The sequence below is a fragment of the Leuresthes tenuis genome, unplaced genomic scaffold (assembly GCF_036924035.1).
Source record: "Leuresthes tenuis unplaced genomic scaffold, fLeuTen1.0.hap1 SCAF_9, whole genome shotgun sequence".
NCBI lineage: Eukaryota > Metazoa > Chordata > Actinopteri > Atheriniformes > Atherinopsidae > Leuresthes > Leuresthes tenuis.
The window spans coordinates 24213168-24241054 of NW_027325363.1; the positions used below are offsets into that span (position 1 = coordinate 24213168).

General features: G+C 42.7%; 3 protein-coding genes across 9 annotated transcripts in view; 2 read left to right on the forward strand and 1 right to left on the reverse strand.

Annotated features, from left to right (window-relative positions):
* Window positions 1-893, forward strand: part of sidt2 (SID1 transmembrane family, member 2) — a 14826-nt gene extending 13933 nt beyond the window's left edge. For all 4 annotated transcript variants that reach the window (XM_072392933.1, XM_072392935.1, XM_072392934.1 and 1 more), the window contains one exon: window positions 123-893. In XM_072392933.1, coding sequence (XP_072249034.1) covers window positions 123-185 — 63 coding nt within the window. In that variant the 3' untranslated portion in view covers window positions 186-893. The remainder of the gene's footprint in view (window positions 1-122) is intronic.
* On the reverse strand, window positions 431-17158 carry LOC140314617 (uncharacterized). Of its 4 annotated transcripts, none has more exons than XM_072392930.1 (28): window positions 17001-17158; window positions 16461-16544; window positions 16002-16113; window positions 15162-15393; window positions 14250-14414; window positions 14013-14132; window positions 13854-13934; window positions 13573-13722; window positions 11255-12343; window positions 10631-10684; window positions 10410-10552; window positions 9682-10194; window positions 9328-9459; window positions 8831-9026; window positions 8141-8218; window positions 7902-8024; window positions 6542-6685; window positions 6348-6431; window positions 6206-6274; window positions 5846-6105; window positions 5507-5683; window positions 4225-4402; window positions 3999-4106; window positions 3028-3130; window positions 2260-2640; window positions 2102-2174; window positions 1871-1990; window positions 431-1612 (listed from the first exon to the last, which is right to left on the reverse strand). In XM_072392930.1, exons 2-28 carry the CDS (start codon window positions 16537-16539, stop codon window positions 1516-1518), a joined length of 5061 nt encoding a protein of 1686 aa, XP_072249031.1. In that variant the 5' UTR covers window positions 16540-16544; window positions 17001-17158; the 3' UTR covers window positions 431-1515. The 4 variants fall into 4 exon arrangements, with proteins under 4 accessions (XP_072249031.1, XP_072249032.1, XP_072249030.1 ...); XM_072392931.1 differs by having other exon boundaries at window positions 13573-13677; window positions 16461-16547; XM_072392929.1 differs by having other exon boundaries at window positions 16461-16547.
* An 8594-nt stretch (window positions 17159-25752) lies between these two features.
* Window positions 25753-27839, forward strand: apoa1b (apolipoprotein A-Ib). The gene is made up of 4 exons (XM_072392939.1): window positions 25753-25804; window positions 26440-26491; window positions 26581-26725; window positions 26867-27839. The coding sequence occupies exons 2-4, from the start codon at window positions 26449-26451 to the stop codon at window positions 27468-27470; spliced, it is 792 nt and encodes a 263-aa protein (XP_072249040.1). The 5' UTR covers window positions 25753-25804; window positions 26440-26448; the 3' UTR covers window positions 27471-27839.
* The last annotated feature ends 48 nt before the right edge of the window (window positions 27840-27887 follow it).

Consider the following 27887-nt stretch of genomic DNA (forward strand, 5'->3'; position numbering starts at 1 on the left):
TGTCAATTCTAAAAGCTGCTACAGTAGTGGACAGGCCTACGTGATTGTGTCTCGTTGGAATCATGAGTATCTGCAGGTTTAAAGCTGTGTACTACAGCCTCTCCTTTCCCGTTCCCCATTAGGTCCTTCTGACCATGGACGACGACCTCGACACCGTGCAGAGAGACAAGATCTACGTCTTCTAGAAATGTCAGATCGTCTGTGAGAAGCTCGGCTTGTCCTCTCTGCCTTATCGCCCTTTTTCTCTCCATTTGCATATCCGTCATGTCTTCAAAAAGCACAGCCAGCAGCTCGTTCTTATCAGGCTGTCATTAAGCACGTCTCCACCACTCATGGCCCGGGCGGCAGCCCCTCCCATCACCTGTAAGGACACTAATGTGCCAATCAAGAGCTGGATCGACGTTGCGTGATGCTGAAGTGTATTGTCCTCTTTCTGCCATCATCGATGTTACTGTTGTAATCAATGTTTACTTGCTGCTGGTGAAGACGATAACAACGTACGTCCAAATTAACTTATTTTATATTGTCTGTATTATCTTTGACCCACGAGGCAACAATGCATTTTGGAATTATTGTGTGAATGCTATGTGTGTGTGTTTGTACAGGTGTGTGTGTGTGTGTGTTTACAAACATAATTGTGTGAACATGAATCCTGTCCAGTCTATCAGTGGCCTTCAATGTTGTAATCATGTTATTCACATACTGTGCTCTGATTGGTCAGAGCCTCAAGCTAGCCGTCCTACGCATTGGAGAATATCGATGATGATTGTATTTACTTGACTGCCCTCATGTCTGACTGCGAAAAGGGTTTTTTGCACTGTTCTGTATGAAAAATGGATTTTGTCAAACACCGCAAAGAGCGGTTACTGAATAAAGATTCCCTTTTCAGCGGTGAGGTTCCCCAGTGTGGAAAAAAAAGAGTCATCTGTGAATAACGAGACTGACGACAAATGAGTAGGTGAATATATAAAATTAGATTATTAAAACATCTTGTAGAAAAATACAGGGTTTTTTTGTTTTTTTACACAAATGTGCGCACAAAAGGGTTTGAGTCAGCAGCTCAGTGCTGTGTAAACATTGAGGGAGTGTGGGAGAGAAACGTTAGAAAAGTGGCTTCACCTTATTCACAAAAACATCGATTCTACCAGATTCACACGAATTTTGGCTCTGCACAGCTATTACTGGTCAAATTTAGGACATTTGATTGTCGGACACTTGTTTATGTAATGCAGACTCCCATCTCACAAAGAAAATAGTTTGGTCCGAGTCTGGCGCAGCGCTATAATCAATGAACCAAAGTCCTTGGCCGTTTGTCACATGTGGGCCCCTGAACAGCAATATCCTCTGCAGTCCTCTTTTCCTCCAATGACAGCACAGGGGGCTGGACTTTTCCCTCGAGATCTTTGCACTGAAAGCTTTAAAAAAAAAAAATAAAAGTGCTGACATGTTGAATTAATGCTCCAAAGTCCTCACCGAGAGTCACGGTGCTCCAGCCCGGAACTGTGAGTCATGTTCTCAGTAATGATAGACTCTGATCTGGTTGTTATCGTCCAGACCCAGCTGGACCAGGCTGCTCTTGGAGGAAGGAGCCTGATATCGAGTGAACAGAGGTCTGTAAGGCAGAGTTAAAGAAGATGACACGCGCTGTGGTCTAATGAGGCGAATTAGACGACAGATGGCAGTGACGTGATGCAGTGTTGGTTATCGGAAAAGGCAAATGCTCAACTGCGTGAGTCAATATTAAGAAAACATGAAAAATAAAATGAGTGAGAGAAGACTGGAGGGTGTCAAGAAGAGTGAAGGCATTTGATCTGCTAACAGATTTGTACATTTGATGATATGAAACCTGGTGTGTGTGACAGAAGGATACATGCTGGTGTCTTTCTTGCGCATCTCCAGCCACCTCTTGTTGCCATCAATCAGCCCCTGGAGCCTCTGGCCATCCACCTCCACTGATTTCTGAATGGACCGCAGGCTACGGGCATGCTCACTTGGACACAAACAGGTATACATTAAGATTATTGTTATTACATTTAAACATTAGCTTTGGAGATGTTATCTAACAGAATCATAATTCAAGATGTATTGCAGGTTGCATTACCTGACAGGTGTGTATGATGGGTAAGCTGAGGTGGTTCTTGCAATGCTGGAAGCCACCGGATCAGTAGCTGCTCCTGGAGAACAGAACAACAGCTCAGGAACCAAAAGCAGGGTCTAAGTTAGTGCTGTTGTTGATGTGTCACCAATACACTGACATACCAGGGAATATTTGGCTCCATCTGCTGCTAATGAGGTCCTCTGAGGGTCTCAAGCCGCTGCTGATGGGGGTGCTGAAAAGAGGGGTGGCTGCAGAGCTGCTCTGAGGTGCCAAGTTCCAGAGTGGCTCAGAGAGCCTCAGAGGAGGAGGTGGGGCTAAGGAGCTGGGAGCCAGGCTGTGCATCTGGGGAATGACTGGCACAGACGTGGCAGCTGCAGTGGAGTGAGGCTGAGACAGAGGCAGAGGGAACGCAGCATAGGGTGTGGTGCTCTGCGTTTGAGCCAGTGAACCCAATGCACCCAGGACAGTGTTGAGCTGGCCCGAGATCTGCTGCAGGGACACGGCTAGTTCCTGGACTTTGGCCGGAACAGTAGGATGATCTCCTGATGAAAGAGAGAGGTGGAGAAGAGAGACATGCAGAGATTACAGATCGCATTTAAAGTTCAGGGAGGCTGAAAAGAGGTTGCAGGAGCCTCAAGGGGGACAGACATGCAAACAACAATAAAAAGTGGGGGAAAAAGGAGATGATTTATCCCTTTTAACAACAACAAAGCAGCACTGACTTTGGCAGGCAGCTCCTGGAGGGTACTTGGAGAATGCTAATAGCCACATCTACATACTTTCAATGCAGCACACAGCTAACTAACTGACTATGGAAACATATACATTCCTGTATTCATCTCCCAAAACCCCCAAATTAAAGAAACAGCGGTTGCAATGCTTAAGCCGAAGTCTCCTTTTGCTTAGTAAAAGACAAATGTGTGTGTCACCTGTCCCATCTGGTGGCTCCACAGTACTACTGAGGTCTGACTCGGTCACATCAAAGGTCACCCTCCTATCTCCAGCTAGCCGAGAGAAGTCGTCAAATATCAGCTGAATAGAGAAAAACACAGAGGGAGACTGTTATTAGTGACATTTTATAAGATTCACATATGGATTTAATAAAATGGAATCAAGCAGTTGACATTGAAATGCCCGGAATGTGCAGAATTGGTATTAAAGGAGAAATTTTACATTCCTTCAGGGAAATCCATGATCTGCTGACAGTCCACTCAGATATATTTCATGGTTGTATCTGAAGCATGCTTTATTGTAAAACTGATTATCAACTGCAGATTTTAGCTGACTCTTATTTTGTCATACCAATAACTGCAATTAACAATTGTTTTTTGCTCAGTCAGAGGCAGAATTAGCTTTGTTGTTGCTGTTGATAAGTAATAACTGATCAGCTCTCCTGTTCTGCCTCAGTTAGTGAGTATTTGTTCATAACCTACAGTGTACATACAGTGTATCATAGCATATGAAAATATGCAGTCCTATTCTTGCTAGGTCCTGTAACATTATACCACATTGTTTTTGGTGGCCTCTGAAGGTGTCTTTGTCAGCCTCGTCATGACGATAATTTCACTTGTAAGGCTGTGCATGTGCAGGACTCAGATGGATACATCGCACAACTGTAGCGGGAGCCAACGCTGTGACAATTTAAAAAAGGCACCCTAACATCTGCTGTGATGCTTGGCTTTGCAAGTAAATCCTCAATGTTACTGTCAAGAGGTGCTCCTCGACCTGTGGTGCGGTGGAATATTCCAAGTTAAGCACATTAAGACAGCTGCTGTCTTTAAATTGCAGCAGAACAAGGGGGCATAATAAGCAACATGGAAATGGTGAGTTTATCGAGTTATATTTTCGATTTGTTTCATTTGTTTGGTAACACCAAAGCCCACAAATGGTTTCTCCTGACCTCTTCAGCCAGAGAGGTCTCGAGCTGCTGAAGCTGCTCCTCTTTCCTCTGCAAAAGAGAGTTTCCTCTCTGAACTGTCCGCTGTAAATCTGCCACATCTCTGGCCTCCTGACAGAACCAAGAAGAGCAACCAACATTACGTACTTCTCTTAAAAATCAACCAAAATGAGCCAATTATCAGGTCCATTAAGCTTCTACTAGAGCTGGGCCACGCCTCTCCCTGCACCTGCTGAAGGGTTCTTATCATCTCCGCCGTCTCTCCTCCAAGAGAGCGGACCTGAGAGGAGCTGGTCTGGGCTGCCTGCAGAGCTGCCTGTCTCTCCATCAGACGGCTGCTCTCCCTCTCCAGGAAGAGTTTAGTTTTATGGATGGATGAACCATGTGAGGAGATGTACCGCCGGAACCTGGACATGTAAAGGTGTGGAGATAGGAACTTTGGTTAGATACGCACTAAAAACTGCCAGTCAGCCAAGGTTAGCACTGTCAGAGCACCTTTGCTTTTAGCTCAGGCTGGTTTTCTGTTTTCTGTTTTTGCCTCAAAGATATTGTACTTTTGACATTATCCATTCAACAACCCTAAAAAGGCTCACTGGGTACAATGTAAACAAAAACAGAATGTAACGATTTTCAAGTCTCATAAAAACAATGTTTTACTAACAATAGAGCAAAGAAAACATTGAAAGTTGAAGTGAAGACATTCTACTATTTCATCACAATGTATTTGCACATCTTGAATTCGTTGGCTCATAAAAATTCAGAATAAGGCCGCGTTCACCACTATGTTGCATCACCTCTTCTTTTGATAATGATCTGGAAACATCTGGAAACTGGACAGGCAGGTGCTGGACCTTTGAGAGAGGACTGCTGTCCCATTCTTGTCTGATATAAAATTCTAACTGCTCTACATTCCCGGCTCTATGCTTTGTCATATTTCGCATTGTATGATGTGCCAAATGCTTTTTTTTGGTATTTTTATTATCTTTCTGAACTATCTAAGGTCCTCTCTGATCAGAACCTCATCAGAGATGAAGGCTTTTGAACATGCCAGATGGTCCCGCTTCTACTTCTCTTATTTATATAGCGCCAATTCACAACCGAAATGCGACATGCTCCTCCAGTTGCTTTTGTTTTTTTTCCTTTCGTTCGAACCACTTATCTTTCCAGACACGTGTTGCTGTCGTCAAATTCAAGATGAGCTAATATTTTTCATGAAACAGTAAAACGTCTTACTTTAAACATTTGATATGTTTTCAGTGTACTATTGTGAATAAAATATTGATTTATCAGATTTTCTGAAAAACCAGTGTCCCAATTTTTTATGGAATTGGGATTGTAATAACATATAAGCATGTGATACAATAAAAACAAAAGAATAGCAGAGTACTTAAACAGACATTTCAGTTATCTGCAGCTCTGTAAGGAATGACTAAGAGCTGAGCACTGCTCAAATGTCTAAGCTGTATCAAATACTAAACAGCCACAAAAATGTGTCCTCTGTGTCTCCTTACTCGTCGACGCTGCTGTGGCTGTCAGGTACAGGGGAGGTTGTCTGTGGGTCGTCCAGGTCCTCCACATGTAGCGATGAGTTTATCTTGTCACTGGAGGGTGCTGCTGCCTTTTCTGTCTTCTTTTTGTTCTGCTCTGTCTTTGGGCGAGAGCTCTCCCCTTCAGCTTGTTCCAGTTCACTGACAAAAAGAAACCATAGAAGAACTTGAAATCTCCAATTTTCTCACATCTGACTGTGTCAAACAATATGATTAACAATGACAATGAAAATGAAAATACATAACATAGAAAAGATGAGCTCTTCCTGCAATTTGTCACAGTCCTGTGTAAGAAAACTGTACCTGACTCTGCGGCTGAAACGGTCGCATCTCTCCTGCAGCAGTGCCACCTTGCTCTCCAGTCGCTCCTTGTCATCCTTGGCTCTCCTGCTCTCCTCCCTGGCTTTGTCTCTCTCCTCCCTCAGCCTCTCCTCCTCCTCCTTGGCCTCGCTCCTCTCCTCCCTAGCCCTATGGATAAGTTCTCGAGCTTGAGCCGTCTCCTCTCGCATCCTCTGCAGCTCGTCCTTTAGGCAGTCTCTCTCCTGGATCAGTCGAGGTAAAACCTGAACGCACGCATACAATACAGGCAGAGAAACAAAAGGTTTAAAGATGGTCAAACAGGTGAATGTAATCAATTCTTGAAGGTGAGTGTAAAGTTTGCACCTCTATCTGTCTGTCAACGTCTTCCTCTTCTTCGCCGAGCTTCCTCCTCCTCCTCTTCAGATCCGCTGCCTGATGGGAGACAGAAACGATAAGTCCATGTGGTTTTGTGGTTTTAACAGTACGTATAGTATGCAAGTGGAACCTTGGTCTGCAACATGGCCTCCTGGCTCTTCAACTCCTTTGCTCTCAGCTCCAACTGATCTGCCACAGCCCGCAGTTCTGATTCCTGCATGATGAAGTAAAACAAGTTCATTTTAGAAGCAGCTATCATATCATTTCAATACTTTGTGCACATCACAGCTATAAAAGAAACACTGTGGGCATGTCCTGACTCACCTTTCGGGAGTGTGCCAGCTCAGTCTTTTGTATCTGTGCATTGAGCTGCAAGCGGAGTTTCTCTAGCTGGACACCGTGTGAGGCCTGGAGTCGCTCTTGGTCCTCCTGCAGAGTGGACACCAGGCGCCTAGTCAAGGCAGTCTCCTGGAACACAAACACATAGAACTCCCATCAATGATAATTAGCATGCTGCTTGACTACAGAAAATGCACACAAAAATCTTCAGGCTAATAGCACAACAAAAGCTGTTTAAAGGAGAAATACATTTTTTTGGTGGACATCCTGAGGCTTAATGACGTGCCTGGGACATGCTTTGGTCAAAATGCCACAGAAATACAGTACAACAATGACTTTTTACACTTACTCTTATCACACTGACCCATTTTAAGGGGTTCCACTCCACCTCTCTCCTCTGCAGAGTCTGCTTCTTTTGAGATGGGTACTATCCATTAACCCCAGAGGCACATTGTTACTATATAGTAAATATAGCATGAGAGCTAACATTTTTTGTAGTCTTGCTGACTGCTCAAAATGCTTTTAGGGCTTGTTTGATCTTTTTCAGAGGTATTCATTTGTATCACTCTCAACCATTGCAGTTGGCCATTTTTTCAATGCAGATAACCAGGCAAAGCGGCCTCAAAAAAGCACATGATGATGCTATATGGTGATCAAACCCTGACTGGCTGCAGATTAGCTCAAACATTGGTTGTTGTCCAAGGGTCAACAACAATCAATTTCATAACAAAGAGGAGGAAGCGACATAGCTGATAAATAGCAAAGAAGCACAGATAAAGAGCTCAAAAGACAGCTGCCCAAGACAATCTAACATATTTACCACTCAGCTTTACTCAATCACAAAGCAGATCTTTGTCGACTTTGTGTTTCTCACACCAGGACAAACTTAAAGGACTAACAACAGCGTCAATACAACCAAGGGCAGCCCTCAGCTCAGATTTTTCCACGTTTCTGATACCGCCTCCAAGTGGCAACAAAAACACTATAACATGTAGACGTGTGTTTCTTTCTAACACAGACAGGCCACAGAGGCATTTTCATTTAAATCATCAACTGGTGGTGAAACAGCTGCCCCACATTTCTCGTTTAGGCACGTGTTTGTCATGTGTCACGCATTAAACTGGACCAGAATAGGATTATCATGGTTTGCCATGGACATTTACCAAGGTTAAAAAAATGCATTTTTAGTGGATTGGAACTTTAATTAGTGATTTTTTAAAAATGACTTTGCCTCAACTGTTTGATGAACTGTCTGTCATTACATTACATTTGTAATTCTACTGTTTTTTTTTCGTTTTTGTAACAGCATTACTGGGCACAAGTTAATTCCAGAACAGTCTCGGACCTCATCAAGGTATTTCTCTCGGATCCTGTTTATCTCCCTCCTGTGGTCATCCCTCATCTGCTCCAGCTTCCTCTCGTGATCCCGCTGTGCTTCGTCTCGCACTTCCTGCAGCACATCAGTCAGCTGTGCAGCAGCAGAAAGGATTAAATTTCAAAGTAAAAGTGGAAATTGCACTTGAACTTGTTTACACAAAAATACACATGAAGATTGTGTAATCTTGAATGTGTTTGTTCCCAAACCTCTCGGTGGTACTCTGACAGCTGGTGTTCAGGTCGTGGACTCAACATCAGCTCCCTCCTCCGCTCTGTGCTTCTGACCTTTACACAGAAAATATTGGAAACACAGACAGATCATTAATCCATGTTCCTCAGGTTCACTGGCACTGTGCAAAAAAAACAGATAGATCTTTTGCTATGCGTATGGTCAACCTGTTCTTTTTCCATTTTGGCTGGCACTCGGTCCAGCACCTAATCTAATGGATTTTTGGGTGTTTGCGTCTTTTCTTTGGTTCAGAGACACTGTGTTCCATCAATACAGAGTGCCAACTGTAAGCTTTTGGTTCCTGTGCATGAATAGATCACTTTAACAAAATGTGCTCACACACTGTATATAGAACATTTGAGGTTTTGAAACATAAACCATTCAGATCAACTCAAAAAACAATGCTACCACATCACATATATCTGGGAATGACAAATTGACAAGATCTGTAACCTGTAATCTGTTTGTAAAACTTGATAACACCTTCATTCTGCTGTTTGCTAAAAACATGACAGAAGTAGTGGTCCAGCGATAAAAGGACTGACATTCTTTTGCAAGTCGCTGAAACAAAATACAAGTAGCCATCCACAGAAAACAAAAAAAACTGTTTGCTTATGCTGGACACCCCGATCTTGTTTGGCATAAGATCATTCATAATGCTTGGTCACCTCCTGTTTCAGAGAGTTAAGCTTCCCCTCCTTCTCTCTCTCGAGTCTCTTCTTCTCAGCTTCCAGCTCCTCTTCTGATTCTGCCTTCAGACGTTCGATATCCTGCTTCTTCTGGGCCTCCAGTCTGTCGCGTGCCGCCGCTCCTTCCCCCTCCAGACTGATGCGGAACGCCTTTAGCATGACCTCACTCTCCTCCCTAAGCACATGCGGACGACACCGATATTAAAATAAAGGCAATAAGTGATTAACTTTGGTACATGTTTTATTTACACTGGGTATTTGAAAGGTTCCATTAATGTCTCCTTGTGTAAGTAGATGTGACACAATCCTGCAGTGGACAGCATCTGTTCAGCCCGCTTCTCACTCAGAGTAAGCAAGATAACATGAGTATAGCTAACAGATGAATGGATTAAAATGCATTGATTTTTGTTTGATAACAACTGCTCTAACAGATATCTTTGTTTTATGCTCCTTAATTGTACGCAAGTTAATCTGACCTGAGTTTGTGTTGCTGCTCTTCCGTCTCCCTCTTAACCGACTCTCTGAGTTCCTTCAGAGCTCTATCAGACTCCTCATTCAGCCTCGCCTCCTCCTCTCTCCTCTTTGACAGGAGATGCTCCTTAAGAGCCCTGGACACACACGACACACACATTGAGAAACTGTTCTAAACAAAGATACAAAGTTCTATCCAAAAGACCAACAAGAATGGGGAGAATGTGGAGTAAACAACATAGACAGCACAGTTGTAGTATTTGAGTTAAATGACCTTCCGTGACATGAAAAGCTGTTATAAGGTGTTATACTGCACTTTTAATGATGACTACAGTGTTATATTTACTACCTTTGCCTACCTCAGTTTTTCCTCATTTTCCTCCCTCAGTTTCCTTTCCTCTTCCTCCTCTTCTCTGCTCAGCTTCTCCTGCAATAGACGCATCCTCTTCTCCTTTTCCTTCAACATACGCTCCATGTCCTCCCCTACCTCTCGTTCAGCCTCCATCTTTACCCTCTCCTCCTCCACCACTCTTTCTCTCCATCTCCTCTCCTCTCTCTCTGCCCTCTTCATGTCCTCCTCCCTCTCTTTCTGGATTCTCCAGCTTGGCTCTTCTCCCAGGCTCTCCTGTTTTTTTAAGGCAGGTTTGGTGTCTTCAAGTTGAGCATCCAAAGGCCGGACCGGCCGACCCCTTGAGGTTTCAGGTCTCTGGATCCCCAGGGACACGTCGAGGTTTTGTGCTGTCTGATGATGGGGGACACCTGGTTCCGAGCGGGATGAGATGGAAAGTGAGGGTGATGGGCTGGACTGGTGGAGGACAAGTCGGTCAACTTCATGCAATGAAGGGCTGTCTTTGTCTTCAGCCAGCATTTGGCTAAAGAGAAAGAGAAGGCAGTGTTACAGTAGCCCAGAAATATTGCTTTCACACAGAATTCACACAGAATTTTGGTCATTGGATTAACGAACACGTTCTCTTTACTTCTGAAAAAAAAAAGCAGGGTTCTTTATATTCACACGTTCCAGTTTTGTAGATGAAACCTCCCTAATTGGAACAAAGTAGCACATTTCCAGTAACAATAACAAAACAACCTCCTGTTGGCATCAGCCTTTGCCTTTCCACAGTCATCATTCCTTTCTTCTTCCTTGTCCTCTTGTGTTCCTCCTCTGTCCTCTTTCTCCAGTGGACTGATTGTCCCAGATAGGTCGTTAATGTCGAGAACCTTCTGCGACAGCTTACAGAGACAAAACAAGAACCATTAGGACGCGTTTGACATTCAACAGATGAATGAAAGGAGAAATGATCAAATTACCTTGACATCTATAGAGGAAGACGTCTCCTCAATGTTTTTACTGGCTTCAGACTCCTGTAATAACACACATGAAAAGTCTCGGTGACGGTTCTGAAGTGAAACCTGCATGTGCAGCTATACAAGACACACTGAACACCGGCGAAAGCTGCTTATCAAAGACAAGCACACAGTGTAAGTGTGAGGCAGGGCCTACATGCAAACACAACTAAGGTCAGCGTGGAGACAGGCATGCTGTAAAATCACAAAGTAAAGCATTCTATAACCGAAGCAAGCACACTCTGGCAGTGGGGAGGTGATGCCGGGAGATGACTGTTGCGCCTGGTCAAATAGCTCAAAAAATAAACCTCCAAAAGCAGACAAGCTATGAAAAGTTTGTACTGTCAATGGGAGGCGGGATCAGAACTTTCCAATCCAGTCCTCAGGGGCTCAAACAGATTGTCCCATGATCAATTTCATCCACTGCATGAGCGATAGCATCCAAACAGGAAATCACAGCAAGCCCCTAAGGCACTGGAGTCGGACTCTGGGAGCTACATGCACCTGCTTGCACAAACCAGGCGGGGCCAGGGTTGGCGTCAGGTCATGGACGGTGGGGAGGGAGGCAGAGGAAACACCAAACCCTACCTCTGCAGCAAGGGCAAGACTTTCAGTCTTTTGGCAAAGCTCCTTCACATCCAGCTCGGCTGGTTGGACACGAGACGGCCCCCTTTTAAAAACCTCGATGAGTTCTTCCTCACTCTCCGATGCTTCTTTGGAATTCTGGCCTTCCGAGTCATCTGCAATCTCCACTCCCTCCTTTAACGTTTCTTCTCCTCCACTCTGCACAAACCTCTCCAGCACCTCCTCCTGAGACTCTGTCACTTTTCTTTGGCTTATGGAGCATCTCTCCAGAGCTTCGTCACTCCTACCCTCTTCATCCTCCTCTTGCACTCTTTTGCTATCTATCACTACCTCCTCCTTTTCACTTTCATTTTGTCCTTCATCAGTTTTTCCTATCCTTTTATCACGTTTGTCCTCCTCCTCCTCGCTCCCTCCTTCTCCATCACTTTCTATGCAACTTTCCACAACTTCATCTTCAAATTTTCCATGTTCAACCTCTTTCCTCTCTTCAGATTCATTCTTCTGAACCTCACTGCTCTCCACAGTCCCCCCTTCGTCTCGGCTTTCATTATCCTGGCTTTCTACAAATCTTTCTATCTCTTCATCACTGTCATTTTCCTCTTGCTCGTTACTCCTCTCTCTATCGCTGTCTTTCCTGCTTTGTGATACTTCGCTTTTCCCTTCACCCTGCTCCACATCTTCACCAACACAGCACTCCTCTTCAACCTCATCCCTCGCTCCCTCCTCCTCTTTCTTCCTCTCTTTGGCCACTTCCTGGCCACTGTGATCTTCCTCCATTTCCTCGCCCTCCTCCCGGCTCGTATCATCTTTCTCGTCCTCTTCCTCAACATCTTCCAGCTCAGTTCCTCCCCCTTCTCTCGCCTCCTTCACTGCCTCCTCTACTTTTCCTCCCCTTCCATCATCTCCCTTCTCTTTCTGAACATCTTCCAACTCTCCTCCCTCCTCTTCACTTAACTCCTCTGCTACCTCCTCTTCTGACTGTTCGGCAAAGTGTTCAGATTCAGGGTTGGTAGCACCCACACCCTTCTCACTGACTTGGTCTCTGGTGCCCGCTTTGGGTGACAGGTTGATGTGGCGACCCTTCAACGAGTCCTTTGTGAAGGATAAGAGGAAGTAGAGTTCATCCGTTGGCAAACAGAGAAGCAAAGAAGGGCGTCCAGAGACACAAGGGACAGAAGGGATTGGGGGGGGCAGACAAAAAGATTGTGACCTCAGCTGAAAGATGATGGAGGTGGGATTTTCTTGGAACAGCGACGAGCAAAACCAACAGATCATGCATTTGACAAACACTAAACATGTTAGAGCCAACAGAAAAAATGGATAAATATGTAATCTTGCTTGCGAATTACTGCATTAGTGCAACTGACACAGGGCTAATGCACCCAGACAACGAGGGTTGAGATGAAATCACAGGCACGTATACGCTGAATTGGACATAAATGAGTTGAGGTGCTCTACACATGTTTTCGAATATTTATCTTTTTGCAGTAGTGTTAGAGTAAGTGTAAATTAATATTGCCCAAATCCCAATATGGCCACTCTCATCTCACACACCTCTATGTTTCTTATGTCAGATGACTAATTAGGTCAGATTCTGATTGAAAACCAGTCCAATAGGACTATGTGTCAACTCACGGTCCACACCGTCGCTCTGCTCTAATAAAATCATGTTGGTTTTTTTTCCAAGTAACTCAAAGATGACGACTGTGCTGTGAATTTGCGAGTGGAAAAATTCTGTCAATTTAGAACAAAGACTCCGAACTGGCTGCATCAGTGATGATGAGAGGGAGTAGTACTGTTCTCACTGAAGGCAAATAAATAAGTACACAAGTGGATAAGACTAGAATTCATAGTTTTGATGGTGATGACACATGCCAGGGTTATTTTGGTTCAGACAGCAAAGCAGTAACAGTGACAGTAGGAGGACAGCAGGACAACAAGGAAGACACAGTAACAGCCGTGTCCATGGGACAGGTCCCAGCAGCACAGCAGCTGCACGGACACATGCGGGTCACAGTGAAAAAAAGGGAGAGGTTTAAAGATCAAAGAGACACAAGAGAAGGCATTTCAGAGGATTTAGAAAACACAGTTACATGAGAAAAGCCACGATGCCAACAATACATAGATAATTAGGACTAACTCTCAAATTAAAAACATTTAAATCTTCAATTTTTGCACATTTATTCCACATATCATCAGCTTTTATTTCCATTTGAACAAAACCCAAGAATAAAAAAGTGTGTGTAATTTCAGCCTCCTCAGAGGCGCAGTTTAGCGTGCAGGAACGGCAGCTTTGTGTGCGGGTGTGTGCGTGTTTCTACCTGCTGGAAAGGTGGTTCAGGACTGTGGTCTCCGGACAGAGCCAAGTCCTGCAACTCTGGCTCCGTCCTCTCCTCGGCTGGAGCTGCGCCGCTGGCTTCACTCTCCTGAACGAAACAAGCACACGCGACACTAGAACCTCTCCCTTGAAGCTGACAAAAGCATCCAACAGAAAATAAGAGAGCCTTACGGTGCACGGAGGGCAGGAGCCACATGATAGCAGTGAGTATTACACGAATGATAAAGAATCATTGTTGTAAAAAAAAGAACTTAACTGGTCTACCTCATATTGTAGACCTCCTCCAAGTGCATCCAGGTCGAAGTGGAGGTTCTTCAGAAGCCTGTCTGAACCGCGAGGACTTGGCTGGAAAAAAGAAGACAACGTCTGGTTTAATAAGGACTTAAAAGTGTATTTCTGAACGCAACAGGAAGCAAAACCAACCTCATTTTCTGAATTTTTTTCATCATCGTCGTCATCATCATTTAAACCAGGCAAAGTAAGTGACACCTTCTCCTCTGGCCGCGTTCCTAAAACACTGGATGGCTTGCTGCTTCGAGGACCCTGAAAAAAGAAAAAGGTAAAAATGACACAAAGCACAAAGTCTCGCTAAGACAAGTAAAACTCAGAGTAACACTATATGATCTGACACATAGCAAAAAAGCCTTGTTAGGTTCTCACCCGAAGGGATGTCTTGAGGGGATCTAGCCCCCCAGAGCTGCCGAGGGGCCCCCGGAGAGAAGGAGCAGATCCAGAGAGAGGGCCTTGCCCAGGGGCATCGAGACCTCTTAGAGGAGCCAAGCTGGCAAGTGGGGATGATAAAGGCCCTAAAGAGGAGCTCAGTGCCTTCAGGGAAAGAGGCACAGTCAGTAAGGGGAGCACTAAGATGAAGACAGCTGGTTCAGTTTATGGAGAGATCCTGATAGCTCCAAACCGTTCATAACAGCAGACCTGAGCATTAGCAAGCAAAACAAACGAGCAACCATCTCACTCGGTGATCACAACTCCAGGAAAACAAGTAGCTACTGTTGGCAGGTTTGAAAGCTGCTGTAGATGACTGCGTACTGAAGACTCGATAATCCTACAGATGACAGGCAGTTCAACCACAAATGTTTAAATTTAAAGCTCGTCACTAACGCTGAGGTTTCCTTTTCATTTGGCAATGTTTCATTAATTCATCAAACCGTCTCGTCACGTATCTATTCGTCAAGTGCAACAACAGAAATGATAGGAGGAATGTTTGAAAAGATAAAATACATAAAATACTGGATGTATTTTAAGTTGTCAGCATGTGTGAGGTTACTTCATGGGGATTTTGTTCTTGTTTGGCAACAACCCATATCATGCCAATTTGCCCTCTGATAAAAAAAAGATAAGAGATATTTAAAAAAAATAAGTTAATGTGCCATAGATTTTCAGACATTCTGCCCAAATGCTTTTGGAAAAAGATCTGTAACCATGGTGGGCAGTGCCAGCTCACACCTGTGGAGCTGAGCTGACCAATCATATCAGACTGGGATTTTCAGGAGGGAAAACCTCTGTAAAACAACCAGTATTCAGCTGGGAAAAAAAAGAAGAAAGGTAACCACTCACAGCTGGAGTCTTCAGTGGCTCCTTCTTCTTCTTCTCTTTCTTCTCCTTCTCCTTCTTTTCTTTCTTCTTTTTCTTGTCCTTCTTAGCCCCTGCGCCCCCGGCAGTGGCCGTGAGCTGGGCTCGCTCACGCTCCTGGCTCACCAGGCTGCGGTAGTGCTCGTCACAGGGATGATCCCAGGTGGACTGGCCCGAGGAGAAGTTGAAGTAGTAGATGTCCCCCGTCACGTCCTGGCTATAAGAGGAAGTGGAAGAAGAAAAAGGGGAGTCACTTCAGCACCTCAAAAAGGCCACGAGAATGAAAAAACAGTGGATGGATAGATGGATGGATGGTCGCACTTCACAAAACTATACATAATTCCATATAACTACATCTCAAACATTTATGAGACCATAGACAATAAGAGCTCACCATGCCCTCAATGACTAGTAAAATATTTTAATTTGGACATGAAGTGTTAATTTAGAAGGCACTTTATTTTTCATGGCGTAGAATCAAAGCTTCAGATTGCAGCTAAAATGGACAAAAACTAATCTTATTCCTTTAATTCATACATGATTAATTATCAGTGCAAGGCAGGCTTTGTCAAGATGCATTCAAGATTGTACTTTGCTGTCTACAAGTATTAAAAATGCCTCATATTGTGTGTTGTAAAGTTGGAGGTATTACATTGCCAGCTGCACTGCAGCTGATATCTCCCCAGTTATGCTGTCAAGAGAAGGTAGATCATAGAAGATGGGTCTTTATTGAATTTCTAAGACATGAAAAAGCACTGTTGTCCTAACATAGCTGAAATTCAAAGAGCTCCTGTCTTTGGTTACAGCTTCTCTCTCCTTGCTTACCAAGGCTTCCACTCTGGAGGCAAAGGGGCAACGATGCCCTCCCTGGCCAGCCACAGCAGCTCTGGCTCATTGTCAGGGTCGATGCCGATCTCTCGTGCATACTCGTGAATCTCTGACCAGAGGGTGAAAAGAAGAGGCGATATGAGAGGCGCTTAATGAATGTATCTTCTCAAATGTACAGCGTGATGTTGCAAACAGAGCTGTAGGAGCTGAATTTAAAAGCACATTAAAAGAGAGTGAAAAGCACATACTTTCTGTAAATCTACAGTCACAAAAGGATCTTCATTTATCCACTGTGTCGAACGTATTACTGTGTAATACACTGATAATTAACATATCAGTGAGAAGTTGACCATGCAGGTGCATATTTTTTGCACATGAGCAGAAAGTTCATACACCTGTATCATCCTATTACCTCCCTGCAAGCCACAATAGTCTATTACTATGACTCAAACGAACCTTGTTCAGAGGGAATGTAGTTCTCATCGTAGTCTTCTTCAAGGATCAGCTGGTCTCCAATGAGAGCAGCTGCAGTCATGGTTACTGCTGAGACAAGTGGGAGGAGGTAAACAGGGTGACTGGCAAGTCGTGCCTGCATGTTGTAACATGATGCGGGAAATTAAATGATGCAGGAAATTAAACAAGGACGTCGCGAGTCCCGATTGAAAACCTCAACACTGTATTTTTTTAAAAAGCAAATGAACATCGTATCCACTAATTGAGATTCGCTAATAGGATTAACAAATGAGCCAACATGTCTGTTGTACAAAGAAAAGCGAGGGCGTTCTTGAGTCTGCGAGAAACTGTGCATCTTTACAGTCAGGATAACAACGATATCGATGTGCAATCATTTGTAATTATATTAATGCGTACGGTGGAAGAGAGAGAGGTGGGCTAAGATAATTAACGGTAGCATCTCAGCTAATTTGAATGTTAGCTTTACGTTAGCTCGGCAAGCTAAGTAGTTGGAGAAAAGGAGATTCGTAGCAAGAAATTTACCTTCCAAACTTTAAATAGTTTCTCATCAGCGCTTCTATCAAAGCCGATTAGCTTTCAGTTCATTAAGACATGCATGATGTATCCAGACTGGCAAAACTTGCAAAAGTTACTCCACAAACATCATCTCCAAGGACGCTACCCTAGTTTCCTGTTGATGATGGAGAAACATGGCTCTGATTGGATGACTACAGTGATGCTTTTACGTGTACTCAGAAGTCTGATATTCGCCGAAATACGCAGCACTTAAGTGCGCGTTTGTTAGATTGTATGTAATGTTTTTCTTGAATTTGGTTGGAAATAATCAAACATATCTTCCGTTTAATCATTCATTGACATAATTTATTAACAATAACCTATGACATAATACATCATTTTGAAAAAAAGGGATTTAGTCCCCCTTATACCTGTTATGCAGATAAATGTGTTCAATACATTAATTTCAGTACTCATAATTTTATACTGATTCTGAAAGAACAAACAACAGCTGCATCAACTTGTGTCCTTATGACATTGACAGTTTACAAAGGCCAGTTGAGATTTTTTTCCACCTCTTCCTTACTGGGTTGAAGAGATTTAAAGTGTCTCCAGGCTGTAAGAGGCCTCAATCCAGATTTACATTTTGTCAGTAATTTTCACACAGTTACTGTAGACCTTATGCATCTGGGCTTCACTTACTTTTCTCTCTCGTGAATTAGGAAACCTGAAATTGAATGAAGAAGCCGCTAGTTCAGCAGCAGTGGGAAGTGCGTCCGCTAATGGAGATCCATTATGCATTTTCACGTGTCACAGATATTTCTGTCGTGCATAAAACAAGTCAAGTTATTGTCTGAAGTACAATGAGCCCAGGGAGTAAGACATTACAAAGGGACCAACTACTGCCTATAGACCTGTCGATAGCCCTAAGAAGGAAAGTGTTTTTTTTGTTTGTTTTTTTGTTTTTTTTTCTCTCTCTCATTATCATGTTCCCATTTCCACTCTGGTCAGAAATCTCTAGACAACAGTCTGTCATGATGAAATATCTCATTCACTTAGCACATTGTATCAAAAAGATAGACTTTACTCTATTTAGAGACTTTGAGGCAATGCCTCTGCTCTTCACAATTTAGAAATAGATCAATAAAGATTAATAATGTTAATATAACTTTTTTTAAAAATCAAGTCTGTGAACAATATGCCATGCCTCTCCATGATCCACTATGACTTTAAAGAAACAAAGGATTTCAAATAAAACAACACTGAACACTTTATTGTGACATGTGGGTGAAAGAACTGGTCTTTTTTTAGCAGTATGTTAAAAGAGCTCAGTAGCTGCAAGTATATCTATACAGCGTGAAACTTTCAATTCGGTGGATTTATATAGCACCAAATCACAACAAATATCATCTCGAGGCACTCCAATTCCAACCAATTAAAGTCAAATTCATTGTAATTATAATACAATCAAATCCAATTTGTTAAATTAAAAAAATGTCCAGTTCACACATATAGAGCCAATTTAAAACCAATGTCCTAGCTAAGGAATACAACAGATCACACCGAAACTTCTTTTCAGGCCAATCCCTCATCCTGAGCGCGCATGAGGCGACTATGGAGAGAAACAAGTCCCTTTTAACGGGAAGAAACCTCTGGCAGAACCAGACTCAGAAAGAGTGGCCAATCCACCTCAACCAGCTGGTAAGAAGACAGGAAAGAGGGGGACAACAAATTCCATAACACCAGGCCAGGGATACCTGCTGAGAAAGAGAAACACAGGTTAATGACAACAATGATTCCAAATGTACATAATGTCATATAAGGAAAAAAAAAGGGTGGGGGGGCAAAGTTAGGAAAGGTGTGTCATAGTTGTGTCCAGGATCACCTGATGTTTCAGGATCACCAGAGCTAACTTTTATCAAAAAGCAAAATGTTTTAAGCCTAATCTTAAAGTTAGAGAGGGTGACTGAAAGGATGACACTGCACTTGCTATTTTAGGGGAGGTTAAATGCTAAGATCCCTGTTGCTTGTAAAATGGCACTTTCTCTGTCCAAGCTTGCCACTCTCAGCAGGGTGCTACAATAACACTATGTTGCTAAGTGATGCGTTTGTCCAGCCAGGATGTGATATCAGATTGCTGACTTCTGTCTTAATCAAGCAGCTGTTGATTTCTGTCTAAAACAGAGGAGAGTAGAGCAAGATTGCCAAGTTTACAGGATATCTATATCTATATCTATATCTATATCTATATCTCTCTATATATATACATATTATGGCATGCCGTTCAGGAAATTAATCTTTGAATATATGGAATGAAACTTTGAATATATTGAATGAACCTTGAATATATGGAATGAAACTCTGAATATATTGAATGAACCTTGAATATATTGAATGGAACTCTGAATATATTGAATGAACCTTGAATATATTGAATGAAACTTTGAATATATTGAATGAACCTTGAATATATTGAATGCAACTCTGAATATATTGAATGAACCTTGAATATATTGAATGAAACTCTGAATATATTGAATGAACCTTGAATATATTGAATGCAACTCTGAATATATGGAATGAAACTTTGAATATATTGAATGAAACTCTGAATATATTGAATGAAACTTGACTGACGTCAGACTTCACGGAAGTGCCTGCGGCCATCTTGTCTAAGGTGTGGATACTGTGGCGAAAAGCGAATGACAATGAGTCAGTCCGCTCGGAATTTTGTAGGATGAATATTAAAGAATGAGGATCAGCATTAACACACTGGCAAATGCATGTAAGGGCCAAAATCCTCCTGATAACCCTGCCCGTTCTTCTAACGAAGAAGTCGTGGCAGACTTACGACAACAGGCCAGGCAGCTGTTTATCAGGCCAACCTCAGAATGCCTTCAACCTCTCAGGAGGTTATATAAACTATATCTAGTTTCATTCAATATATTCAGAGTTTCATTCAATATATTCAAAGGTTCATTCCATATATTCAAAGTTTCATTCCATATATTCAAAGATTAATTTCCTGAACGGCATGCCATAATATATATATATATATTTATATATATATATAAACACATTTCCACAAAACGGTTGCAGGACAATAGTTTCAACTATTTAATGCTACTTTTAACCACAAGAGGGCAGATTAGGAAACCTTTACTTCTTGACATCTTTCTAAGAAATGCTACTCATGCACAAGTGAGAAACATTCTGTTTATATGTTTTTATGAAGTGGCTTTAAAGTGTTACATTTGAAAACACTTCACAGTCTTTACACACAAGATATCAAAAATCTGTCATGAGTCCCTAACATGCACTGGTAAATGGTGAATTCCCCATCCCGTGTTTGTCTATTATGTGGGTGGCTTGTTTCTAGCATAAGGGTGAATGGCCTCCATGTCTTGGGCAATGCTTTAGGATTACAAACAGGCCTTGAAACTTCAATGTTTAACACCTACGCACGGCTACAAAATAAATATGACTAATGTGAGACAGCGTAGGGCAATGGATTCAGGACTTTGGGAAAGTGATGGTAGACAATGTTGCTCTAAAACAGGGATGTCCACATCCAGTCCTCGAAGGCCGCTGGCCTGAAGATTTTAGATGTGTCCCTGCTTCAACACACCTGATTCAGATCAATACATCATTAGCAGACTTGATTAGCAAACTTAACAATATTTTGAAGAGATCCATTTAATTTGAATCAGGTGTGTTGAAGCACTGAAACATCTAAGCGGCCCTCGAGGACCGACTTTGGAAATCCCTGCTCTAGAACTACTTCTGGGGTGCCATTCTTGAGGAGATATGTAATTTAAACTCTCAGGATTGCTGCATTTTTTCACACTGTCAGACATTTAGAGTTTAATCAGTAAGGGGCTCTTTGTATGTTGGTGAGTCCTAACATTTGATAACACACTTTGATAAACTGCATTATCTAGGGAACATGCTTAAGTGCAGCAAATTGCCGCAGAAACCCATAAACCAAGCAGATAATGCTCCCTATTACTGATAAACTCACTCCATGTATGCTGCCATAGAACACTCCCAGGTATGTCCTCACTATTCTGATTATGTGAGCATTTCTGGGTCAATGCGTCACTTATTTTAGGATGAAATAATAACTCTTCTGTATCATCTGAACTGTGCTTTCTCTTGGTTATCTGAGTTCAGGGTTGGATTGTCTTGCCTTGCTGTCAAGCTGCACAACCCTCAGGGCAATGCAACCTACAGTGAGACTCTGCAAGCTGGGCTTTGCTCCAAATATCTGTATTAAAGTATTAAAGTAACCTCAGCAGGTGTGACATTGCAAAACCACGACACTACACTTAAGTAGACTTGGGTATAGCAATCTGAAGTGGAGTGTGTGTGTCAGAGAAAATGAGTGAGCGCACCCACCACACTGTTGCGCACAGCTGAGATAACCTCCCCTGCTGGTCTGGGAACAGTGCTCCATCACGGGGGCAGCTGGAACAATGACGTGACCTTTGAACCTCAGCCAGTGCTTGATCAAATGGTGGATTTGCTGATCAAATATGTATCAGCTCCAGGCAATTACCCTGGTTCTGTCTGTAAATGTGCTTCTTGATCATCAGGATAGAGGTTACTTTTCTTAAACCAGCACTGATTGACCACATCATTTCTAAAAGAATCTACTGCAACCTTTTACATAAATAAAAATGTCCTGACTGGTGTCTATTTGGTGTCACAGTCTTAAATTAAAATAAGAATACTCATTTCCCCGTAGTCTTGTTGCTACCATTGAGCTGGCTGAGCTCTATTTGAGCAGTATGTAATATCTCTAATTCTTATATATTTTTCTGCTCATTCGTCCCCCTCCCATATATTGAACTTTGTTGCAAGACATGCAGCCTCAGCAGCTCCCCTACAAGCTAGAAGATCTAAGGACCTATTGATAACAGTTATGACAGCAGTGAACTATTGACATGACACAGTGTGAATGCTGAATCAATGCACAGCAATGCAAGCAGTCTCAAAGGTTGCTGTCCCTGATAAGAGTCTTTCTTCTGACAAGGCCTGTTTCACTCTTGGTCAGCAGCTCTGAACAGCCGATACTGTATGCAGAACACTCTTATCTCACAGGCCAGGGCAAAAGCCCTAAAGACCACTGCACAATGACACACTGTGGTGTAATCTGCTCTGCTTGCCGTGTGAAGTGGATGCCTGCTATTGAAGATTATTATACCAGTCTTCCTTTTTTTTTTAATACTGACTTGTTCAGTCTGACAAGTGTCAGAAAATAGCAAAGGGCATTGTCAAGCTGCTTCTTTTGTGAGCAACAGCTTTAGCCTGTGAGGACCCATGGTGACACAGGTATAACAAATGATTAAAACTAAAATGAATGAATAAAACCAAAAAGGGCAATGTGACATTACAGATCTTTGATGCTTGGTGGTGGTACTTTTCTTTTAGAAATGTGATCTATGTGGTCCATTTGATCTGTTTTATGTTCCCTATATTTTTCTTTGAGGAAATGGGTCAGGGTTCTATGGATTAGAGACAAGAACGGTATATTTTCAATGATATTAGACAAAGAAACTGCTGAGAAAATGTACTTGAGAAAAGAACTCTAGTAATATTGAAAATATTTTTGCTTTTTATCATTGTCAAATGACTGAAAGAGCAGAAAACTAATTACACACCCGCATTATACTGTTTCAATGCTGATGTTTCTACGTGATATGACATCATCTATCATAACGCTTGTATTATTACATTTTTTAGCTCGTCTGCAGTATTTTGGTGTTAGAGCTGATAACAGAGTCAATAACTCTGTGAACGTGGCAGGCGTACGTGACTCTTCTGTCTTGTCAGCTTGAAATTGCTGTGAAAAGTCAATACAGTCAGAAGACACAAAGACAAACCATCAATAGGAAAAGCATATGGAACAATGGGGAGACAAGGCGTGCTAACGTGTGAACTCAAAAAGAGTTTAGAGGTATTGCTGCAGATAAGAAAATCCCAAAAAGAATTTCTCGATTTCTTTCAAAGTTTTTCTTTGGACCCTGATTTTTTTCAATTCTTGAACCTGAACATTTTCAGAGGAATGTCTTATTTGTATATTAAGCCACTTAGCATTGATCTATGAATCATTCATGCATAAAAAAAATTGTACCTAACTCTTGAAATGAACCAGTGCTGTGTCTACACATAACATAAAAGAAACAAATTAGTCAGAATCCCCAGGCACTTTGTTAGTAGCAGCCTGTCACAAATCTCATCACCACAGACGGGGTCTGGAAAGAAAATGCACCAATCAATCGAAAGCTTTGTCTTTCGGCTCAGCTCAGTGCAGTGCCCTCATTATGGCTGATGAAACCCCAATCTGTCTGTCCATCTCTCTCTCCAACTTGTCAACATTCAAGAACCCAAAAGACTGAAACTCTTTCACTTGAGGTAGAGACTCATCTGTGACCCGGAGGGAGCATTCCACCTTTTTCCAGGTTGAAAACCATGGCCTCAGATTTTGAAGGGTTCACACTCCAGTGCACGCTGAAGGTCATGGCTTGAAAAAGCCAACAGAACTTCATCATCTGCAAAAAGCAGAAGTGCGATCTAGCATAAGGGTGAATGGCCTCCATGTCTTGGGCAATACTTTAGAATTACAAACAGGCCTTGAAACTTCAATGTTTAACACCTACGCACGGCTACAAAATAAATATGACTAATGTGAGACAGCGTAGGGCAATGGATTCAGGACTTTGGGAATGTGATGGTAGACAATGTTGATCAATGCATCATGAGCAGACTTGTCCAGAACTTAATCTTTTGAAGAGATCCATTTCATTTGAATCAGGTGTGTTGAAGCAGTGAAACATCTAAAACCTGCAGGACAGCGGCCCTCGAGGACCGACTTTGGACATCCCTGCTCTAAAACTACCCCTGGGGTGCCATTCTTGAGGAGATATGTAATTTAAACTCTCAGGATCGCTGCATTTTTTTCACACTGTCAGACATTTAGAGATTAATCAGTAAAGGGCTCTTTGTATGTTGGTGAGTCCTAACATTTGATAACACACTTTGATAAACTGCATTATCTAGGGCACATGCTTTTGCATGCAAAAAGCAGAAGTGCAATCCTGAGATTTCCAAACTAGACTAGTTCTTGCTTTGGTTATTAAGGGACCGAATAGCCCACAACTCTGTATAGGATGCTTTGGTATCCTATACCCCCCACAGGACCCCCCACAGAATGGGGAACATTGTCGAAAGCCTTCTCCAAGTCCACAAAACACATAAGCAAATTTCCAGAATATGGCACAACTGATTTGACACTACGATCTCTTGATGCTAACGAACAGCCTTTCAAAGTTACAATAAGTTAAGGCAGCACAGTAGTCAAACCAGGCATTCGAAACTCCTCATATCAAAGGAATCCTTAAATAATGGCCTGTTTCTCTCATCATGAGCTGTTGGAGTTCACGATTCCTCTTTAAGGAGGCATTTATCACAGTTCTTGTTTATGAATTATTGTGCAGTAATAAACCTTTTTAAATACCTATAGCTTCATGCTATGTGTTGCATATGGGCAGGCATGCACTGGACATGTTGTAATCGAATGCAGTTATTGATCATAGAGGCTAGGAATTATGCAACAAAGGCAGACGAGTGCTTCTAAACTTGCACTCGGTAACCCTGTACTGTTACTCTATAGCTTTCACTCTGAAGACTGCTGTGGCCGGACATATAGAAGGAGACATTTCTCTGAATCGACACATAGATGCTGCTTTTTACTACAGCACATAGACACACAAAGGTTTTCTTTCCTGAAATCTTACATAAAGAGAAAATCTATGTGGTTCTGTTGGTCATGAAGGCTTGGTTTACTTGACAGAAGGTATTATTATTATTGTTACTATGGTACAATTAATGCATATACGAGTATTGGTTGGGACCATCAACTGTGATCTCTTCAATTGCTCAAATCACATGAAGCCACAATGACAAAGTCCATTAGTGATAGGACAACAAACAACAGGACAGCACATACCACTCTTTGACCTAATAATCATCACACATGCAACACTGAATAATGTTGTTACTGAAAAAAACTGAGTCAGATCTGTTTTGGTACTTTCTTGATCAGTGCATTACATTACATTTGCATTGTTACTGTGTGCGTGTTTGTTATCCACAACCAGATTACTTTGGGCTGCGAAGTATTGCATTTCCAAGAGTTGATTGCATCAAGCCGATGCCTTCTTCTGTTTACTCTTGCTTGTTTTCCTTGGCAGCTATTTGAAAGGACCACAAACACAAAAAAATGCAGCTTTCCTGCAAAACAACTTCACAGAGGCAATACAGAAACACGTTCAAAATGTTAAAGTAATCCACTCCTATAAAGGTTCCTTTCTAACTTCCCAAACTCCCTGGCTATGAGTCTACACCACACAGGTTTTTGTTTTTCTGTCCATATAACAGCTTGGCTCCAGAATGATTAAAATAAGGCCTTAATCTAGATTTAAAAGCTGTCCTGTAAGAGACAACCATTTGGAGGATTGAATGGAACATTCCTGTGATAGTTACAGTACGTGTCTGATCCTGATTGTGTACAGTAAATAGTCCATCTGTGGCCCAGTCTGCTGACGTGTGTTGCTATGTGTGGCGACTGATCTCTTCGCGGCAGGTGACCGTTGAACCCTCAACCTCGTCGTCCTGCTGAGGGAGATGGCTGGAGGGTGAGGTCCACCTCCACGGAGACACAGCTCCACTCCTCCTCCCCCTCCCCACATAGACTCATCCCTCATTCGGGGCACTATAAAAAGTCTGCGCCTGCTGAAGTTTCTCAGTCTCGTCAACAACTCCACCAGGTAAGACAAGCAACTTGCTGTGACTGAAAGTGGAACTTGGGCGTTAGAGTAGGAGTCAGAAAAAGTGCTGGACAACTTTTTTTTCCCTTTAATCTGCCAGAGTAAACTTTCTGTAAGCTTTGATGAGGTTTTGAACTTAAATGTGTTTTTCTGGGAGGAAGACAGGCTCCAGTAAACATTTTACTTGCAACTTTAAGGCGTTAAGCTTTATCAATTGTAACATCAAGAGAATGCTTTTTGGCTTCAGGGAACAGTTACTTCCATTTAAGGAAGATGTCTGTAAACTGTCTGTGCTTCCGAACTCAGACGTCTCCCAGTCCAGACAGCTGATTTACTAATTCTGTTACTGTGTTTTACTGTAAAACTCCTAAACAAGATTATGAAGCAGGTCAGAGCTTATATTCTTAAACTGTCTCATTAATCTGTCCAGATTACAGGTTCTTTTGGTAGGCAGCCATATGTTAAGTGTTAACTCATTTGGGACAGTTCAGGGATGAGTGTGTTGTAAAGCACCCTTACTTTTAAGACATTTAAATCTGCTTTAGGTGGGAGACTCAAGACTGATTGATTTCTCTGTGTATTTTAAGCCGTTTACTGCATTAACTGTATCCAAGTTCACCTATTTTCCTCTGTAGACCACCATCATGAAGTTCCTGACTCTTGCTCTTGCCGTTTTGCTGGCCGTCGGTGAGTACTGAATGCACAGCTTTTTTTCCCCATGTAAAGCTTCTGTAGATCTACAGTTTAACATTTTCTTTTCTCCTCTCTCATCTCAGGCTCTCAGGCCGCTACCCTGCAGGCTGATGCACCCTCCCAGCTGGCCCAGATTCGGTCTGCTGTGGATGTGTACATGACTCAGGTGAAGGAAGGTGCCATCAAAGCTCTAGACCAGCTCGATGACACTCCATACCAGGAGCTCAAGTAAGCCTATTTCATTTCTGGAAGCCAGTCTCATTTTCTTTAATTGATAGTTTATTTAGATTTTTGCTGTAGTCACTTTTTACAGCTCTGTAGACAGCTTGAACTAAAATGGATGTGCATTCCACCTTTGTTTTCTCCTAGGGGCACCCTGTCTCAGCGCCTGGAGGACTTGCACACTCAAATCAAGGCCCTGCAGACCTCTGTTTCCCCCATGACAGACAGCGTTGTCAGCACCATCAGCGACGCCACCGCTGACTTGCGTGTCTCCATTATGAGCGACATCGACGCCCTGAAAGCTGACCTTGAGCCCAAACGCGCCATTCTGAGGGATGTCCTGGAAAAGCACATGCAGGAGTACCGTACCCACATGGAGCCCATCGTCAAAGAGTACTACGCCAAGCAATCTGCTGACATGGAAGCTCTGAGGATCAAGCTGGAGCCCATTGTGGCAGAGCTGCGTCAGAAGATGGCCACCAACATCGACGAGACCAGGGCTGCCCTGATGCCCATTGTGGAATCTGTGCGCGCCAAGCTCGTCGAGCGCCTGGAGACCCTGAAGCAGATGGCCACTCCTTACGTCGAGGAATACAAGGAGCAGCTGAAGCAGGCCTACAGCCAGGCACAGTCCATCAAAGCCGAAGATCTGACGAGCCTGAAGGAGAAGATTACACCTCTTGCAGAGGAAATCAAGGATAAGTTCACAGCCATCTTTGCGCTCGTCGCCGAAACTTTCACCAAGAGCTAAATTATCTCCGTTCCTTTCACTAACCTCCACTTCCTGTTCTATATCTGTTCTACATCCATTCTACCCTTCTTTCCCTTCCTTCTTTCCTCATGAACACATCACCTCCGAAAATTAAGCTAGAGCCTAACTGACAAACAAAGTGGCTGGACTTTCTCCCTCCTATGCAAACAACTTCATGTGCACACTCAAGCACGTACACAGAGACACGTACATATCCAGCACACACATGCTTTACTTGTCACATGCCAACTGCTAACATTTTGTGTATGACTTGTATGTGAATTACCATGAAGGTTCAAATCTCTGTGTAATTAAGAAACCTGTGCTTTGATGAAATACAGCTCAATAAACATCTGACTGTTTATACTATTCTGCTCTCTGGAATTCTTCTGTTTTACCTGAATGAACATTACATAC

Coding starts and splice junctions, on each gene's coding strand:
- LOC140314617 (XM_072392930.1), bottom strand. CDS start 16,539: ATGACTGCAGCTGCTCTCATTGGAGACCAGCTGATCCTTGAAGAAGAC. Junction 9,460..9,681: donor GAAAATGAGGAAAAACTGAG/GTAGGCAAAGGT, acceptor GTGTGTGTCCAG/GGCTCTTAAGGAGCATCTCC. Junction 6,432..6,541: donor AGCTGGCACACTCCCGAAAG/GTGAGTCAGGAC, acceptor TTCATCATGCAG/GAATCAGAACTGCGGGCTGT.
- apoa1b (XM_072392939.1), top strand. CDS start 26,449: ATGAAGTTCCTGACTCTTGCTCTTGCCGTTTTGCTGGCCGTCG. Junction 26,492..26,580: donor TGCCGTTTTGCTGGCCGTCG/GTGAGTACTGAA, acceptor CTCTCATCTCAG/GCTCTCAGGCCGCTACCCTG. Junction 26,726..26,866: donor ACTCCATACCAGGAGCTCAA/GTAAGCCTATTT, acceptor GTTTTCTCCTAG/GGGCACCCTGTCTCAGCGCC.